The sequence below is a fragment of the Equus przewalskii genome, chromosome 4 (assembly GCF_037783145.1).
Source record: "Equus przewalskii isolate Varuska chromosome 4, EquPr2, whole genome shotgun sequence".
Classification (NCBI taxonomy): Eukaryota; Metazoa; Chordata; class Mammalia; order Perissodactyla; family Equidae; genus Equus; species Equus przewalskii.
This window is the reverse complement of record NC_091834.1, coordinates 37,035,084-37,055,977: the sequence shown is the minus strand read 5'-3', so window position 1 is coordinate 37,055,977 and position 20,894 is coordinate 37,035,084. Positions and strand designations below refer to the sequence as shown.

Genomic DNA, 20,894 nt, shown 5'->3' with positions numbered 1-20,894 from the left:
CTCTGAAAGAAACTTTGACCCACCCCTCAACTGTCTAAAAGAATTTAAAATAGAAGGGCCTGTTCCAGTAAGGAGCTAATACCATAAGATAACTGTAATGTAATGTAAAATGTGTTTCTCAGGTCACATTGTTTGTAGTTGGCCCATTTACATTTTCATCTCCATGTAGACAGCCTTCCACCCACTTGAAGTCCCAAACCACGACCCCCAACATCCTCCTTTGTCTTTAGCTGAAGATGATATTTAAGCTGGCAGCTCAGCCATTTCAGCGAGTTACCCAGTTTCCTAGCTTTCTTCCATGTATACATGTGATAAAGCTTTGTTTGCTTTTATGCTGTTATTCTGTCTCATGTGAATTTAATCTGTAGCCCAGCCAGAAGGACCTGGAGAGGGCAGATGAATTCTCTTCCTCCCCAACAATTGTGTTAACGTTATCCACACATATACTCATGTCTGTATGTGGCATAAAGTGCATTTTATCAGCTGTTGTTTCCTGACTCCTCTACCTCATTGTGAGTTTTTGGAGGGTCGGGACCAATTTCATCATCTTTGTGTCTCAAGACCTTGGCATGCCTCCTAGCTCAATTAGTTTAATTGATGGAGATGATGATAACAATGATGATGGTAAGAGTCTTCACTTCCTCTCATTCTCTTTCAAGCCCATTCCAATCAGGCTTTTGTCTGTCCTACTCCAAAGAAACAGTTTCAGGTCACCAATGGCCTCCTTATGGCCAAATCCAATAGTCAATTGTGAATACCCATTTTATTTAACAGATCTATAGCATCATACATGGCTGGTCTTGAAAAGCTTTCTTCACTTGGTTCCCAGAACACCATACCCTCCCGGTCTTTCTTCTATGCCACTGGCCATTTCTCAAACTCCTTTGCTAGTCTGTCCTCCTCTCCCTGACCTTTAAACACAGGAGCGCCCTAGAGTTCAGTCCTCAGACTTCTCTCATTTACGTTCTACTCCCTAGATGATTTCATCCAGTCCCAGTTTTAAGTGCCATCCACATGCCAACAGCTCAGAATCTACATTCTAGCCCTCACCTCTCTCACCTTTAGTGCATTTAACATTTCTGAAACTGAACTCTTGATGTCCTTCTCAAATGTGTCCCTCCTAAAACTCTTATCTATCTCCAGGAACAGCACCTCCATTCTCCAGAAGTTAGATGTCATCCTTGGCTCCTCTCAGTGCCATACCACACTTGTAATCCATCAACAAATTTTGATGGGTCTACCTTCAAAACAGATCCAGAATCCGACCATGTCTCACTACTTCTTCCACTAACACTTTCGTACAAACCACTTCATCTCTCTCCTTAACTGTTACACACTGCAGCCAAAATAATTCTCTTTTAAATAATTAAATCAGATCATGTCAACTCTCTGCTTAAAGCTCCTCAATGGCTTTCTGTCTTCCTTAGAGTAAAATCCAAAGGCCCTACATGATCTAGGCTACCATTCTGGTTTCATCTATCACTGACCCTCTTGCTTACTTCATTCCATTTATACTGGCCTCTTTGATGTTCCTGGAATAAGCCAAGCATGGTCCCATCTCGGGGCCTTTGCATTCCCTGTTCCCTCAACCTGAAATACTTTTCCCCAAAATACTTTTCCCCAAAATACCCTCTCTCTACTAGAAAATAAGCTGCACCTGAATAGGGAGTTTTGTCTGGCTACTCCCTCCCCACCAAAATTGTATCCTTAACTCCCAGAACAGTGCCTGGCATCTATATAAAGTGTTCAATAAACAGGTACTACATAAATGTTTGCTAAATAAATGAATTCTTATCCAGATGGCTCAATAACCTATACATCCTTCAAGGATATGCTTCAATGTTACCTTCTCAGAGGAGCCTTCTCTAATCACCTAAACAATATCACACTCTTTTTCTCCTCTTTCTGTCCTTCTTTCCTAGTTCTTCGTAACTCTCAACACAATCTGACATTAAATTAGATACTCATTTATTCCTTATCTGCCTCCTCCACTAGAGGGACCATCAGTCTTCCACACAGTACCTAGGCATTCAATATATACCTGCTGAATGAATTAATAAAAAAGATAGCTGTCCAACTTCTGTGTATCCTCTGAGTCTGGTACCCTCATCATATAGCTCCTTGCCTTCTGTCTACTTCCAATGACGCTTATAGCACTCTGTATTTTCTTCTTAGTTCAGAGTTGTGAATATCCATCTCAGAACAAGTTAGAGAATGGGGAGAAGCCTAAAACCTCAAAAGAAGAAAAACTAATAGAGGAATTGGGGGAAGAGATAACCCACTTGGGCAAGATTGGCTAGGCTAGCCAAAGTGGCCCAAATGGGGTAGAAACAGGAATAACAGAAAATAGTTCCAGAGAGGTACATCTGCCTGCATCATAACAAAGCACATTCTATCAGGCAGAAGAGTAGGCAGGAAGGGTTGCTTTGGGTGGTTACGAGTTCCCTACGGAAGGAGAGATTCAATCAGAAGCTGACAGCTACTCAGTATGTATGAACACTGCAGGTTAATGAGCACAGGCAAGCTTCCCTCTACGATTTTACGAGTAGAAACCTGGAATATTATATGCCACAAGTACAACAAAATCTCCTTCCAAGCATCAAACACGCCCTCTTTTAAAATACTTAGTAATTAAACTAACAAAAACTAACATGAATTTTCTGCCAATAACGTACAATTTCAAACTCAAAATAGCTCCAAAATAACCATGGATACCACACATTTATAATAGCAGAGTTACTTTCAAATTTCATTCTTTTATGATTAGATATCACCATATACACAACATATTTATAAGACTAAAAGTTTTTGAATTTAGATACCAACTCGTTAATGTAGGACAGAAGAGGGAGGTGCCAGGTGAGGGAAGGCAAGGAGAGGTGTATCGGTCGCGGGGGGAGTGCAGTTCATTACTGGGTATCAGGAGAGGCCGAAAGCACTTGCCAACAATCTCTTTGCCTGCCTCCAATTCAAATGGACTGCATTCCTCCCCTGCTCACAGAGCTCTCTCACAAAAACACACTTGGGAACATCACTGGAGTCGTTGCCTCCACTTCAAAAAGTTTTCATTAGGATGCCTTCGTTCATTCCCAGTTAACACTGGTATTTTAGACCTAAAAATTATGGTAATGATCTGCTTAAAGGCTAAAGTTCTGTGTTTACTTTTAGGGAAATGTGCTTGAAGAGAGCAGGAGAGTCATAAAAATGTCAAGCTGATTTTATTAAATGGTATGTGCTTATTGTGCACTTAAATGGAAAAGCTCCTAAACTGGATCAGTGTTTCAGTTTATACCAGTACAATAAGGGAAGGACACAGAACTCTTTGAAGACTTTGAGAAATGAAACCTTAATTGAATCTTTATTCTCACAGTGAGCCACATTTTTTAGCCTTTTCTGCCAGTAATTTACTACTACAAAGATAATTCATATTTATGGACTTTTCTGGACCAATTTAAAATACATTTCTATTATCAAAGATTGAAAGTTGGTCAGAGGTCTTAAAGCAAACAATTTAGCACAACCAAGTGAATAACTAAAAACTCACATTTCTGGTGCCATTATCACCTACACAAGCTTCCTTTCCTACTCTTCTCTTATTAGACTCCTTTTCTTAGAATTTTATTTGATGTGTCAAACAAATTTTCTTAGTTTACAATGAATTCATATGATAAATGACTTCAGGTGGCATTTTTAAGACCATAATGATTTCATTTTGCCTTTTACAGCTTAAAGAGAAGCAAAACTTAGAACATATATAGGGAGAAAATAAAATTACCAAAAAAGTGCTTATTAAAATTTTAACTAACACATAGCAGAAATATAAAGAAAAATACTACTTCCATTTAATGGTTCCAGATTGATCAGGGCATAAATTATTTTAATAGCCAAGAATATATTGAATAGCAAGAAACTAATTAATGTTCTCTGTCAACGTAGATGCAAATTAATGAAGAAAATTTATACACCAGGTTACAAAAACCTTCATCTCAGGTCTAGTAAACGACAAACAGATTTTCTAAAATAATAAACCAACGCTTATCAGTATGAGTAATAATTTAAGATGGAAAACATTGGAAACTAATGGAAAATTTCAGCAAAACTTCCAGTATATTTTTGTAGAGTCTTATCCTCCAGAGCAGTAAGGACCCTGGAGAGGGCCTGTCAAAGGTCAGCACTCCTTACAAACTGAAGGAGAACAGACTGCTCCTGCTCGTATGGTCTTCTGATCCAAGGTACAGTCTTTGATTTAGAAGATAATAAGGATAAGGACTTAAAGAAAAGACATATTTAACAGATGAGGTACCAAAATAAAAACCAGGCATATCTATCTATTTATTTATTGGGAAGGGGTGTATAGTTGGTTTTTGAAAACACTTTTCTAAGGGGCTGGCCCGGTCGTGGTTAAGTTCACATGCTCTGCTTCAGAGGCCCAGGCTTCACAGGTTTGGATCCCAGGCACAGACGTGGCACCACTAGTCAAGCCATGCTGTGGCAGCATCCCACATGAAATAGAGAGGAAGATTGGCACAGACGTTGGCTCAGCAACAATCTCCCTCAAGCAAAAAAAAGAGGAAGACTGGCAACAGATATTAGCTCAGGGCCAATCTTCCTCACCAAAAAAAAACAAAACCACTTTTCTAAATCTGACTACTATGCCAGTTCAGGAAAAAACTTATCCAATGATCATAGAACTGGTCAGACAGATGCTACAGAGAGATTGTTATCAGGGTGGCAGCTTGTCTCAAAGCACAGCTAGATTGGTCCCACTGTTTACTTTGTCTTGCTATTTCATTATCCACTGTATGGCAAAATCTGAAGCATTAAATCCAGCCTTAAGGGTCAAATCTGGAACTGCAGTTTGACAATCAGAAATAACAGAGAAAGGTCAGAATGAATGACTCTAGTGGTAAATTTCAGCCCATCAATCTTGAGCTGTTTAGCCAGAAGCAAGAAAAACTTCAGCTGTGAACTAAGATATAGAAAACAAAATCTGATGGTCAAGGTTACACTAAGTATCAAACAAGGAGAAGCAAAATCAAAACACAGATAACTGCCAATGGGGTTGAAAGCCAATGGATTTTAAAAAACAAAGAATAACAACAATGGCTGGGTCAAAGAAGGAGCCTTGACTCTGAAAATGAAGATTAGGATTAAATGGATAGCAAAGGCAAGGAAACAAGCCAGGTTAAGCCAGGAGACATGAAACTCACAGACTGGAGTTTATTCATTTACTCTACAGCATTTACTGAAGGAAGACTGCATGTCAAAGTAGGTGCTATGAATATATACATATAAAAATATGTGCTGGGCAAAAAGATCTCCAAATAGTAAGGGAGATGGATGAGATGGATACAGGTTATTTCCTGCACTGACCTGAGATAGCAATACATGCCTCTCTCACTTTACTCACATCTCTGCTCAAAGACCACCGTCCTATCACTCTCCCTCATTTTCTTCTTAGCACTTATAAGTATCTGACACTGTATTACATATTTGTTTACCTGTCTCACTGCACCAACAAAATACAAGTTCCAAGAAGACAGGAATTACCTCTTTTGTGCACTGACGAATTTTCAGCACTACAACAAAGCCAGCATATTACTAATTATTTCAATATTTCTTAAAAGAATGATTACATTGCTTTTTTTTTTTTTAAAGATTAGCACCTGCGCTAATATCTGCTGCCAATCTTTTTTTCTCCCCAAAGCCTCCTGCCCCATACACAGTTGGATATTCTAGTTGGGAGTGCCTCTGGTTGTGCTGTGTGGGACGCCGCCTCACATGACCTGATGAGCGGTGCCAAGTCCGGCGCCCAGAATCCGAACTGGAGAAACCCTGGGCTGCTGAAGTGGAGCGCGCGAACTTAACCACTCAGCCACAGGGCCGGCCCCTACATTGCCTTATAAAATCTTCAACAACAGCAGAATGCACATAATATAGAGTTTATAAAAAAAGAAGAAAATGATTGCTTGTTTGAGTAGGTCAAAAGATAAAAGAAAATTTGGAGAATCCTGGGGCTAATGTAGATGCAGAGAAGCATACTGAACAACAAAAATCTCTGGCTACAGTGATCAACCTCAAGAAAAAAAATTTTCTTATTTTAAATGCTTATGTTAGCTTAAACACTATACAAGGTCAGCCCTGTTTTGCTACCTAACCTATCTTCTTAAAATGTGCATTTCAACATATGAGACAGTCAAGAATCCAGGCTCCCTGTTGCACAGCCAACTGAATCTAAACTTCTTGAATTTCAAGACCATTTAGAAAAGTGGTCCTAAACACTCTCCACAACACAACACAACACAACTCTTAAGCATAACCAGTGCCCTATCACAAAGATCTGCCAAAGTTTGGGCCAGGCTTGCTCCCACTTCAAGGCCCTTGCTCAGCCTTGAACCTTAATTTGAATGCCATTCTTCCTTCTTCTTCCCACTAATCTCATGCCTGTTCTTCAAAGGCTAGTACAAGTTTCACTTCCTCCTTTAGTCATTCTCTGACATCAATATCGCACATAACTCCTTTCTCTCTTTGAACTTGTACTGAACGTACAGCCAACATCATATTCTTTCAGGTATACTAGTTTTCTGTCTCCAATCAGTCCATAGGAAACCTCCATTCTACTTCCTACAAGCATTTCGTGTAATACTAAGGACTCAGGCACTCAATATGCCTATAGGCATACATTTATATGTAGTTGATTAGATGGCTAATTTCTATTTTATATAACCCAAAATAATTGATTCAATTGATTACTTACCAGATCAATAAGGCTTTCTTGTATTCTGTTTAGAGTTGTCCTTAATCTACTACTACTAAGGCCTAGTCCTGTTGATTCCAACTGAAAAGAAAACAGACAGGCATGTTAAATCACTCTGGAGATAATCCTGCAAATGTTATAAATTCAGATTAACCAAAGTTAAGCATCTGATGAGATTTTATTCAGATACTTAGTCTTCAGAGAGCTCCCAAATTGCATTTAAAAATTCCAAAACATCAAGCAAAGAAGTCAAACCTCAGCCCTTAAGGGAACAAAAGAACTATTTACACATGTGCATTTACAGGTCACGATAACATCTATCAATCTAATAAATTTATCAGAAGAGAGTTTACCGGAATTTCTTTGCACAAGTTATTATTTTTAGTCACAAAACTTAAGATTTTAGATACTTAAGGATAGTACACTGTGTTATATTTATGTAGAAGCATAATAATGTAGTGTTGCTAATATATTATTCTGACACAAATTAGAGACAGCCTAAATCCTCATTCCAAAATTAATGAAAGTTTTGTTAGGTTCAGTAAACATTTCACAGTATAAAACTGTCTTCACTACAACAAAGCCAAAGCATTTACAAAACTCTTCACACAAGAACACTAATGAGAAGGGAGGCTTGACTGTTAAGATATGAAAAGCCAGTTAGTTGGCTCCTTGAGTGATGATTCAATTGATGAATACAAATTTAATTTATAGGTAATCATAGATACATATAGACATCTGAAAAAATGTTAAAATATTCTGTATGAGCCAATAAATTTAAAACTTTAATAATAGTAACCTATAAAATATAGTCTCACTAATTCATTCACAGAAATTATATATATGTCTGTATCCATGTATCTATATACACAAACACACACACACAAGCATACACACTCATTTATTGTTCCTCGCCCTTCCTATCTTGGATACAAGAATGAGAAATTACACCACATGTGTTAGAAACTCTCAAGATAAAATAGTTGTGTGACGGCATGATATAGTAAAACATGAACTAATCTTATATGGTAATTTTACAATACATTTTACTTTTGCTAGGTTTTATAAACTTCATTAATTCATTTTTCCTCTTTTTCACCAAGGTATTATTTATATATAAACTCAGCCATTTTAAGCACACGGTTTGATGAATTTTGGTAATTACAATACACAGTCTTGTAACCTACACCACAATCAAGATGTAGAAGAGCTCCCTCACCTTTAAAAATGTCCTCACGTCCTTTGTACTTGATCCCCTCCCTCCACCCTTAACTCTTGATCTGCTTTCCTGTCACTATAGTTTTGCTTTTGCTAAAATTTCATATAAACGGAATCATACAGCATGTAGTCTTTTGTGTTTGACTTCTTTCTTGTGTTCAGCATGCTTCTGAGATTCATCCATGCTGTAAGTCTATTAGCATTTTATGCTCTTTTATTGCTTAATAGTATTCCATAGTATGGATCCAGCACAGTCTGCTTACTTATTTGATAAACATTTGGGCTCCAGTTTTGGGCTACTTAAATAATGCCACTATGAATATTCATGTCTGTGTCCAAGTGTGGACATACATTTTCAGTTCTCTTGGGTAAACAGAAGTGGAATTTCTGCTTCACATAATAAATATATTTTTAACTTTATAAAGTATTGCCATACGAGTTTTCAAAGTGGCTGTACCACTTTGCATTTCCACAAGTAATGTATGCAAATTCTAGTTCTTCCATGTCATGAACTGAATGTTTGTTGTGCCCCCCAATTTCATATGTTGAAGCCCTAACCCCCAATGCAATACTATTTGGAGATGGGGTTTGGGGGAGGTAATCAGGGTTAACTGAGGTCAGGAGGGTGAGGCCCCCATGATGGGATTAGTGCCCTTATAAGAAGAGACACCAGAGAGCTTGCTTTCTCCTCCACAGGAGCACAGAGAAAATACCATGTGAGGATACAGCTAGAGGGCAACCTTTTGCAAGTCAGGAACTGAATATGCCGACACCTTGCCCTTGGACTTCCCAACCTCTAGAACTGTGAGAAATAAATGTATGTTGTTTGAGCTACCCAATCTATGGTATTTTGTTATAGCAGCCAAGCAGACTAAGACACTCCACAATCTTGTCAACTCTTGGTATTGTCAGTTCTTTTAACCATAGCCATCCTAGTGGATATGTAGGCATATTGCAATGTGCTTTTAGTGTGCTATTCCTCTGGTGATCAGTAATGTAGAAGAACACTTTTCATGTGCTTATTAGTCATTCTGTGATAAATCTTCTTCTGTGATATAGCTGATCATATATTTTGCTCATTTCTTAATTGGGTTGTCTTTTTACTGAGTCATAAGAGTTGTTTATGCACTCTGCAAACATGTCCTTTTCTCAGTGTTTTGAAAATCTTTCTCCCAGTCTGACCTGCCTTTTGGCATTTCTATCTTTTAAAAAGCAAAAGTTAACCATGAATAAGTCTATTTTACCAATATTTTCTTTTATGGTTCATGTTTTTTGTGTCTTTTTAAGGAAGTATATGCTTAACCCAATGTCACAAAAATTTCCTAAGTTTTCTTCTAGAAGTTCTGTAGTTTGGGATCTTATATTTAGGTCTATAAAACATTTTTATTTAAATTTTTGTATATGGTATGAGAAAACAGTCAAGACTCTTTTTCCTCATATATCACTATGTTTTTCTCCAATGAATAATCTTAGCATACTTTTCAAAAATCACTTGACCATATAAGTGTGTCTATTTCTCGACTCTATGCTGATGCTTGATCTATAGGTTTATCATTAGGCCAATACCACAGTGTCCTGATTACTACAGTTCTGGAGTAAGTCTTTGAAAAAAGAAAACATTGAGTCCTTCAACTTTGTTCTTCAAAAAATGTTTGGCTATTCTCCATCTTTTTGTTTTTTTGCATCAATTTTGAAATAATCTTATCAATGTCTTCAAAAGAGCTTTAAAATTTTGATTAGAATTGATGTTCTTCATCTATAGATCAATTTGGGGAGAACTGTCATCTCAACAATATTGAGTCTTCTAATTGAACATGGTTTCTCTCTTATTATTTATTGAGATAGTCTTTAATTTCCCTTTTTAATGCTTTTTTTCAGTGAACAAGTCTGTCAAATTATCCACTAAACTTAATCCTAAGAATTTTTGATGTTATTGTAAAGAAAGTTGTTTTTCAGATTTCATTTTCTAATTGTTTACTCACTGATTTTTGTATATTGACCTTGTATCCTGGGAGCTTGCTAAATTTATTTATTAGTTCTAGATGCTGACTTGTGGATTCCTTAGGGCTTCCTACATAAATGATCATATCATCTGCAAATAAGGACAACTTTACCTCTTCTTTTCCAATCGTATGTCTTATCTTTCTTGTCTAACTTCATAGCCTAGTACCTCCAGCACAACATAAAACAAAAGTGGTGAGAGTTGACATCCTTGTTCTGTTCCCTCATCTTAGATAGAAAGCAATGAGCCTTTCAACATTGAGTATGATGTTAGCTATCTTATAGACGCCCATAATCATGCTGAAGAAACTCTCTTCTGTTACTTGTTTACTGAGTTTTTATCATGAAAGGATATTAAACTTTGTCAAATGCTTTTTCTAAATCCATTTAAACAATCATAAATTTTTTTCCTGAAGAAGAAAATTACAATGGTAAATTACACCGATTAATTTCAGAGCAGGATTTCAGGCTGTTAAACCAATCTCGCATTCCCAAGACACATACCACTTGGTCAGGAATCAATTTGCTAATATTTTCTTAAGGATTTTTCAAACTGATGTCCATGAAATTTATGGGTCTATAATTATGTTTTCTTCTGGTATCTTTGCTTGGTTTAGGAATTAGAGTAATATTAGCCTCATAAAACAAATTGTGAAACATTCTCCTTCTACTTTCTGAGAGTTTGTGTAGGGTTAATACTTTTGGAAGCTTTTTATTATTTAATTTACTTAATTGATACAGAAAACAGCTCAAGTTTTCTATTTCTTCTTAAGTCAATTTCTGTAATATGAGTTTGTCAAAAAGTCTATCTAGGGGCCTGCCCCATGGCCGATGGCTAACTTCATGTGCTACGCTTTGGTGGCCCAGGGTTTCGCCGGTTGGGATCCTGGGCATGGACATGTCCCCATTCATCAGGCCATGCTGAGGCAGCATCCCACACAGCACAACCAGAGGCACTCACAACCAGGATACACAACTATGTACTAGGAGGCTTGGGGGACAAGAGAAAAAAAAAAAGATGATTGGCAACAGATGTTAGCTCAGGTGTCAATCTTTAAAAAAAAAAAATCTGTCCATCTCATCTAGTTTGGCAAACTTATTGGCAGAAAACTGCTGATAATATTCTGTTGTTAACCTTTTAATGTCTGAAGGACCTGTAATGATGACCATTCTCTAATTCCTGATATTGAAAGTTTGTGTCTTCTCTGTTTTGTTTTGAGTTTTTTCCCGTTATCAGTGTGGCAAGAAGTTTATCAATTTTGTTCATATTTTATAAGAACCAGTTTGTGGTTTCACCGACTCTTCTATTGGTGTTTTCAATTTGTTTGATTTCTGCTCTTTATTATTTCCTTCCTTCTAGTTACTTTAGTTTTAATTTGCATTTCTTTTTCTGGTTCCTTACGGTGGAAACTTACATCATTAACTTGAGACTTTCTTCTTTTCTACTATAGGTATTTAAAGCTAGATACTTCCATCTAAGCATTGATTTAGCTGCATATCACAACTTTTGATATGTTACGTTTTCATTGTCATTCAGTCAAAAATATTTTCTAATTTCTCTTATGATTTCTTATTTAACCCAATCTCTACTTAGAAGTGTGTTAATTCCCAAACACTTAGGGTTTTCCTTGTTACCTTATTGTTATTGGTTTCTAATTTAATTACACTGTCATCAGAGAATATATTCTGTATGATTTCAATCTTTTAAATGCAGTGGGACATGTTTAATGGCCCAGAATATATGGTATACTGATCAATATACTATGTGCATTTGAAAAGAATATATATCCTACTGTTGTTGGGTGTGTTGTCCCATAAATATCAATTATGTCAAGATGGTTGAAAGTGTTCAAATCTTCTATGTATTTGCTGATTTTCTGTCTACCTGTTCTATTAGTTACTGTGTGGTGTTAAACTCTCCAGCTATGATTGAAGTTTTTAATCTTCTCCTGCATTCTGTCAATTACTGCTTCATCTATTTTAAAGCTCTGTTACTAGGCACACACATTTATGATCTTTGTGTTTTCCAGTTGAGTTGACCCTTAGATCATTATGAATCCCTCTATCTCTGGTAATATATTTTGTTTTCAAATTTATTTTATCTAATATTAATATAGCTACTGCAGCCTCCTTATGCTTACTGTTTGCATGGCATCGTCTTAATCCATTTGCTCTCAACCTATGTGTCGGGCTTTGTTTTTAATCCACTCTGAAAATCTCTGCCTTTCGTTTTGAGTATTTGGTCACATCACATTTAATGTGATTATTGTTTGGGTTTACTTATATCTTCCATTATACATTATCTCTTTTTTGCTCCTTGGTTCCTCCTTTCCTGCCTTTTCTGTTATATGAATTTTTTCTTTATCTTTTGAATTCTAACAATCTTCCTATTGGCAAAAGAGTTAAAGTTCTTTGTATTATTCTTATTGTTGTCCTATGGATTATAATATACTTTCTGGATATTTCACAGTCCATTTACTGTTAACAAGGTATTGCTTTACATAAAATACAGAAATCTTGCCATCTTGTAGGTCCATATTCTCCCACATACCTTGTTATAGTTGTTATATGTAATACATTTACATAGATTATGAACCACAGAAAATAATGCTATGATTTCAGTTTTAAACACCTATATGGTTTGTAACGAAATTAAGTGGAAAAAGAAAAAAAATAATCTTTTGCATTTCCTCAAGTAGTTTCCATTACCAGTACTATTCATTCTTTTCTGAGGATTCATGTTTTCATCTGGTATCATTTTCCTTCAGTCTGAAAAACTTCCTTTTGCATTTCTTATATTACATGTCTGTTGGTGTCAAATTCTCTTAGTTTTTTTTCTTTTTTTTACCCAAAAATGTCTCAATGTCACCTTCATTCTTGAATGGTGTTTTTGCTGGATATAAAATTCTGGATAGACTTTTTTTTCTTATCTTTCAGTATCTTAAAGGTGCAACTCTCTTCTAGTTTCCAGTTTCTCATGAGAAGTCAGCTGTCAATCAGATCACTGGTCCCTCTTATGTAGTAAGTCTATTGCAGTTTTAAGACAGTTTCATCATTAGGTACCCCACTGTATGTTTCTTTGTGCTTATTCTGCTTGTTGTTTGTTTAGCATCTTGTATCTGTAAATTTTTGGTCAATGTTTCTTCAAATATTTTTTCCACCTCATTCTCTTTCTCTTGTCTCCATCTGGGTATTCCAATCACATGTATGTTTGACCATTTGATGTAACTTAACATGTCCCTAAGACTTTAATCATTTTTGTTTTCCAATCTTTTTTCTCTATGTTCTTCATTTTGAATAATTTCTATACATTTATCTCCAAGTTCACATATTATTTCCTCTGTCACATCAATTTGACTGTTAAGCACACTCAGTAATTTTTTTAATTGCTGCAATTGTATTTTTCAGTTCTAGGATTTCCCTTTGGTTTTTTTATTACTGTTTCCACTAAAACTTCCTATTTCTCTACTGAGACGTTCATGTATTTAAAAACATGTTTTGTTTTACTTTATTGAAGATAGTTATAATAGTCCATTTAAAATCCTTATCCATTAGTTCCAACATCCTGGGGTCAGACTAGATTGATTTTCTTTTTACTTAGAAGTATATTCTACTTTTTTGGTTCTATGTATATTGGGTAAAGTTGGATGGCATCATCAATTTGATTCTGGATACTCTGGATTCTGTTATTTTTCTCCAGTGAATATTGTTTCCTTTGTTTTCAGTATGTAATTTTCTTGGCTGGGCTTGAACTACAAACTCTCTCTTATGCAGGAGCTTTGGTCTCTGTTCAGATCTTTTTTCTCTGACTGGCTGCAGTCAGTCTGTTCCACACAAACATGGTTCATGGGTTAATCAGAGATGGGGGTAGACAGAATTTAGGGATACCCTTTCTGGGTCTTTCCCTTCTGAACTTCCTCTCACTCTTTTCAGTGTTCCCAGTTTCCTGGCTTCACTTTTCTGGTTCCCCAATCCATAAATACTGCAGGTTTTCCTATGCTTGCCTCCACTTGTTTGCCACATGGAATACACTTAGTCCTGGGTTAAAGGCCATGGAGATGGAATTTATTTTTATAGCTTTCCTTTCCCCAACCTGCATGCTAGCATGAACTCCCCACTACAGTCTATATGCTTCTGATCACTCTCCAATATCTTCAGGTAGCTGTCTTTGATACAATACCCAGGTTGTATCATTGTTTTCTGCAGGGAGTTTCATCCAGTAAAGTCATAGTCCATCATACCCAGAAGCAGAAGTTAATTCATTCTTAAAAGTTTAGATATCGAATCTCAGTTTCATTAATGAAAGGTAACTTTAAACAAGGCTTACAAACTGTTGTCAAGTAAGAAGCCTCATAAGATTTACTTGGCTAAGAAATAATTAGGACATCAATCCACATGTCCTAAGAACCTACTATGTGTTTACTACCGTGTTAAGGTAAACTACAGAATGATTTTCATAAGAGAATGGGAACAGAAAGGATCAAGGAAAACATAACTGAAGAGGTGAATGGTAAAAGGCTGGGGGCAAGGCAAGATAAAGAAATATTACAAGTAACATTATTATAATACAATCAGATGGACTAGATACATAATAGAGTGTGATGTATATAATATAACCTAGCAATATAACCAGTTCAGTGAAGAGCAGAAGCTTCTGGAGGAATTAGTATGAACATGAGGAATCCTTTAGCCTAATGCATACACTGTGTCCCCCCAGCCAATGACTTTCTAGAAAAGGGAAACAGTATTTATTCTTCCCTGAGCAGTATCCATCTAAATTCACTCATGTGAATTTCACTCACAAGTGTGTTTCTTCTGGGAGAGAAGCAGGAGCAACCATGTACCCTGTTCTTCCCATTCTACCCATTACTTGACTCCCTTTCCTGTCCTACCACCTAAGACTCAACAGGGCAATTTGGAGTCTTTATTTATTTATTTGTTTGAATATGGAAACTTCTAGGATTTCTAATGAGCTTGAAAAGCTTATTTTCTTAGGAAATTAAAAGCTAACTCTTCAATCTTATGCTTGCATATGTTTATTTATGCCATTTATTTAGACTGTCTTGTTCCAAAAGGGATTTATGTAGCTAACTAAGAAGAGTATAACTTTGTAAAATTTTAAAAAACAAAAACTTTAAATGACATAAAAATTAGCAAAGGAAAATATGGGTAGAAAGTAAGAGAGTGTTTATTTTTAACAATTTGTACAGAAAACCCCTTTTTACAGAAATTCAAAGTCTTCATTTTGCTTTAAATAGTGTTTCTTTCAGTCTTGCAGGATCAAAAATAGTATGGTCCAAATTATAAGTTCTATTTGAAGATGTGCATATTTTCAATATTTACATGGTACCTAAAAGCTAATATTACTAAGAATAATCTAATAATAAGAAAAGTCTTTCTTAAAAAGTGTAAGAGGCAGAGTAAATGCTACATTTACTCATTCATACTCACTCACACTCACATTTGGTATTGGTTCATAAAACAAACTGCTTCTAATGTGACATATGGGTAGACACTCAGGTTAAGGACAGAAACTCTTATAACTGATACTAATTGTTTAAATACAATGAAATAGCTGTTACTGAGTCTTACAGGATTGAAAATGCTTTTAATATAAAATAAGAGATCAATGTGCTCTTTAAAACATAAGAGATTTTAAATGAAATATGCAGCATATTTTACAATAAGCACCTATCTATACTTTGCTAAATTCCTCAGGTTCTAGTGAACCCCACTGTAAACAAAACTGTGCCAGTATATAAGTAGCTTCATTTAGTTCCCAAAAGTTTCCGAAGGACCTATTTGAACACACCTTATTAATAATATGGTCCAGAACTGTTCTATCCAATATGAACTGTTCTATCCAATATGATAGTGAGTGGCCATGTGTGACTATTTATATTTAAAGATAAATGAGCTAAAATTAAATACAATTAAAAATTCAGTTCCAAGTCACACTAGTCACATTTCAAGTGCTCAGTAGCCTCATGTGGCTACTGGCTACCATATTGGGCAGTGCAAACAGAGAACACTTCCCTTACTGCAAAATTTCTCTCAGACAGCACTGGTCTAGCAGCATTGCCCAGAAGACAGAGTAAGGTTCATCCAGAAGACTGAAAGATGCCAACAATTAGCTAAAACTCTAGAATGTCTTTCTTCTTTAATATTTATTCAGTTTCCAAACTCAGAGGAACAAATTAGTACATATTTTATAGCAACATAAATTCTGCAGCAACACTTAGTCTCTGATTAGATTAGTATTCTTTTCTAAGGAACACTTTGTAAAATTAAGAACACAGGAAATTCAGATCCCATATTAAAAGCTCATTCTTTGATATACTTGTAATCACAGCAAGGATATGAACATTTATATGATGATTATAATTATCCATTAAACTTCACATGTTTAAAAAAGTAATATATAAAAAGTTAGTATTATGATATACTCATAGGACCCAGCAGTATGCTTTTACACAGAAAACTGTCAAATATCCAGGTGAACCGCATAATAATTCCCAAATATAGGATCAGTTACCTGCCTAATATTGTGTTGTTCTCCTTAGGAGTAGAAAAAGATAAACTCAATAAGAGCTTTGGAAAGACAAAAAGGAGGTGCAGGAAACATTAATTCTGTGGCAGGCAGATGGTTCAGTTCAAAGATTTTCAATTATTTTAATAAATATTTGCCCTTATCTTCTGAATGTAGTAGTGTGCTAAGGTTGTTAGCCAATTAGTACACAGTAAATGAGACATATTATTTAATAATTACACACTGGGCCAGATTTAAACAAGGCAACCTGTACATTTTTCATTGCCAAAATATGTGAAGGTTAGAAACAGATGCTGCCCTTTTTCTGCCAAAAATCTGAATAACATACAATATGTTTATCATAACAAAGCTTATAAGTAATATATAAATAAGGCAATTAGGTAGAGAGAAAGCTGGTATCAATAATTTCGTTGGATTTTTGATGGATAATTTTCAAAATAATGTTTTTGTGTATTCTATACAAATAGAATGAACATTACTTTACATTTAAAAAATAATAAATTTTTAAAAGAAACAGACTTTCCCCCAGGTGGTGGACTTACTGAATCATTCCGACCAAAAAAGGTATATATTGCATACAAGTAATAATCAAATAGCTGAGACATGAAATGGATAACATCAAAGGCAATTGGCTTAAGAATGTTCATCATCTGCATATATTTACCTGAAAAGAAAAAGAAATAAAAAATTAAGTAGAACAAAATTAAAATCTGTTAGTCTATTATTACAGAGACAATAAAAATATAATAAAAATGAAATATTACATTCCTTAGTGACATTTCAAATACTCAATAGTCATTTGTGGCTAGTGGCTCCTCTATTTGACAGCACAGATACAGAACAATTACACCACCTTGGAAAGTACTATTGGACAGCACTGATGGATAAACAATAACTACAAAGACATTTTTATATGATTTTATATTTTAGTGTTTGTCAAATATTCACAGAACTCCTATATTCTTCTACAAATGACACTGTACAAATACACAACACAGTTCCTCATTCTTGCAGATTCTATTTAAAATAATTCCTTCAAAAATGTTTAGGTATACATACTATTTGACTCATGTGGAAGATAAACAAACTTACAGACAAAGAGAACAACTTAGTGGTTACCAGGGGGAAGAAGGGGAGGGTGGGCACCAGGGGTGCAGGGGCACATTTATATGGTGTTTGACAAATATTACTGCACAACCAAAATTTCACAATGTTATAAACTATTTAGACCGCAATAAAAAAATTTTCTAAAAAATTAAAACACAAAAGGGGTAACTACGCACATGTGTATGATGATGGATGGTAGTTAGTCTTTGGGTGGTGAACGTGATATAATCTACACAGAAATTGAAATATAACAATGTACATCTGAAATTTATATAGTGTTATAAACCAATTGTTACCTTAATAAAAGAAAAAGAAAAGAAATTTTTAAAAAATTAAATAGAAGAAGAGGAGGGCAGTTACAAAAGCCAGGTCATTCAAGTGGGAATAGTGGTTGAACACGCCTGGCAACAGCCTTCTCTTACTCCACTTGGCCCAGAACAAATATTCTCTGACATTCACATGTATATTTCATAAATCATTTAAAAAATCTTCTGGGATTGCCAAGTGTATTAGACAGAATTCTTTGTCTCAATTAAAAAAAAAAAAAACCCTAAACTTAAGGAGACTTAAGCCAAAAATAAAAATAAAGGCGGAAAAAAAAATGTTTAGGCATAATAAAACAAAAGATAACATACTTGAGAAAAAGTAGGGTTGTTTTCTTTTATAAGCTTATTCACACAGAGCAGAAATGAAAAGGCAAGAAGAAAAAGGACACATGGAAGGCACTTCCCACTCCCCTGAATCCCAGCCCTGTGAAATCTGTGTCAGAGGCCAAGAACATTTCTTTATCACTACATCACGCAAGAGCTCAATACTCTCAAAGTGCCAAGAAAATATCCTCCTCATTCCTTCCTTTAGGAGATGCCAATATGCCTTTCTCTTTCCTCTAAACATATAATACAATTACAGAAAACATTTAAAAACCGAAACTTCTGCACTTATAAACTTGTTAATATATTTGAAGGGTGCATGGGAGGTGGGCTGAATCAAATAATAAATAACAAGTCTCCCACTGTGTTTCTTTTTTATGGGAAATAATAGGGGAAAAAGTATATCTATAAAAGAATGTTCTTCTGCAGAAGATGTTAAAGCAGGCTATTTGCTTAATTTCCACATGAGCAAATAATTCAGGTGCTGGCTCTACTTAATTTAAGTGCTAAAAATTTTAAATTGACAGTATTGAAGACCCCATGACTCAAGAGAAAACACATTAACTGCAGGAGAAAAAAAATGACAAATTTACTCTAATGGAAATGTCTACTACAGAAACCATTTCTTTATCATCTAAGAACTCAGTACATCTGTCTTAATTTAAATGAGAGATGATTCTAAATAACAGTCAGATGGCCAGACACATCCATCAAACAACTAACGCATCCATCAAACAACTAACACATCAAACACACACACATCCATCAAAAAACTAAAAACCATTCAACTTAGATTCTATTCCTACTCCTATTTACAAGTCTTTTGTTTCAGAATCATCTTTTCTCATCATTTCACACAATCAGACATTTATTTTTAAAAAATCACAACCGAAAAATATTTGAAAAATATGCTCCTAGAACATGCTAGACCACTACACAGATATTTCATCCACTACATAGTTATTTAAACTGCAACTATTAACACACAAAATAGTGTGACACTGTGAAGAAAAAAATTTTAAAATATATATATTACATTACTTTAAACTCTAAAAGGAAAAAGAGAAATGAATATGTAGAATAAGATAGAACACAGATATCTGGGTTGATACACATCCAGAATACAAAGCTCCTCTCCATTCCTAATAATAAGATTAACCATTGTTCATATAATTAATCTTAAAGAAAAATATAAAAATGAATTATTAACAGGCAAAAGCTATTTTAAATGTGCATTCAAAAGGAAAAAATACTAGATGTCCCCTTACCACTCTGAAAAAAGAAATTTTAAACATAATTATATTTATTCATTCAATACATTCAAATAACACTTTTTGAAGGCTTACTGTGTTCTTGGTCTTGCATTAAGACAAGAATCACAGGGGCCAGCCTGGTGGCACAGGGGTAAAGTGCGCACGTTCTGCTTCGGCGGCCTGTGGTTCACCAGTTCGGATCCCGGGTGCAGACATGGCACCGCTTGGCAGGCCATGCTGTGGCAGGCATCCCACATATAAAGTAGAGGAAGATGGGCACAGATGTTAGCTCAGGGCCAGTCTTCCTCAGCAAAAAGAGGAGGTTTGGCAGCAGATGTTAACTAAGGGCTAGTCTTCCTCAAAAAGAAGAAAGGAATCACAGAGTCCCTGCTCTCATACTTTAAAGAATTATACATGGAAGGCAACCATCAATAAGCAGGCTGCCAGTATATTAAAATGTATAAGAGTGAGAACTCTGTCTTTCCAATTCAAAAGGGCAGAGTATGCCTTCAGTGGGCTGAGGAGGTTTATGTATTTCCTCAGATTTACTGAATTAAAGAGAATTTTACAACATATTAAGCCTGTATCTATGAAGAGAAGAGTGTGAGGAGGTAAAGGCAGGTAGGTATGATCACCAGAAAATGAGAAATCTCAAAAAATTTCTAGATCAGGAGTTGGCAAACCTTTCCCGTAAAGGACCAAAGAGCAGATGCCCTTAGGTTTTGCATGCCATACAGTCCCTGCTGCAACTCCTCCTCAGCTCTGCTGGTCTCTGTTTCAACTACTCTGTCTTCCTAACACAAACACAGCTATCGACAATATGGAAACAAAGGAGAGTGGCTGTATTCAAATAAAACTTTATTTACAAAAACAGGTAGCCAGACAGATTTGGCCTGCAGGCTATAGTTCCCTAACCCCTGTACTACATGACAGACAGCAAATGGGAGCAGGTTGATAGAAAAATGCAAAGTCAGTAAACCATAAGAGGACACAAAGGAGGTGGAAGCTATTCCAGAGATGGTGACTGCTTAGAATCAGCAGGTATAGCGAGAGAGCAGGAGCGAGAAACGGGGCCGGAAAATAATGGATTAATTGAAGGTCCACATATGGGACAAACTGTGCCAGTCCGCATGCCCCTCTCTATCACTACCCCTCGGCAGCAGTTAGATTATTGGCTACCAGAATTTTCCTGCAGACAAAAACATAAGAAAATAAAAACGCTTAGGACTCCTCTCTAAAAAAAAAGTAAACAAACTGAACAAAAAAATTGAGCAAACTTAAAACATAGTTAGAAAAGTAAGGCTTCTCGTGCAGATGTCAGCACCCCAGATTAAAATCGACCTCATTCTGGGAATTCC

At 35.7% G+C, this 20,894-nt stretch overlaps 1 protein-coding gene across 5 annotated transcripts in view; it reads right to left on the bottom strand.

The window, feature by feature from the left end:
* VPS50 (VPS50 subunit of EARP/GARPII complex) overlaps nucleotides 1-20,894 on the bottom strand; it is a 131,734-nt gene that overhangs the window by 12,846 nt on the left and 97,994 nt on the right. For all 5 annotated transcript variants that reach the window (XR_011539032.1, XM_008526147.2, XM_070615661.1 and 2 more), the window contains 2 exons: nucleotides 17,069-17,190; nucleotides 6,758-6,838 (listed from right to left, as the gene is read on the bottom strand). Coding sequence is in view for 4 of the 5 variants with exons in the window: in XM_008526147.2 (XP_008524369.1) it covers nucleotides 6,758-6,838; nucleotides 17,069-17,190 (203 nt within the window). In the remaining variant the exon portion in view is untranslated. The remainder of the gene's footprint in view (nucleotides 1-6,757; nucleotides 6,839-17,068; nucleotides 17,191-20,894) is intronic.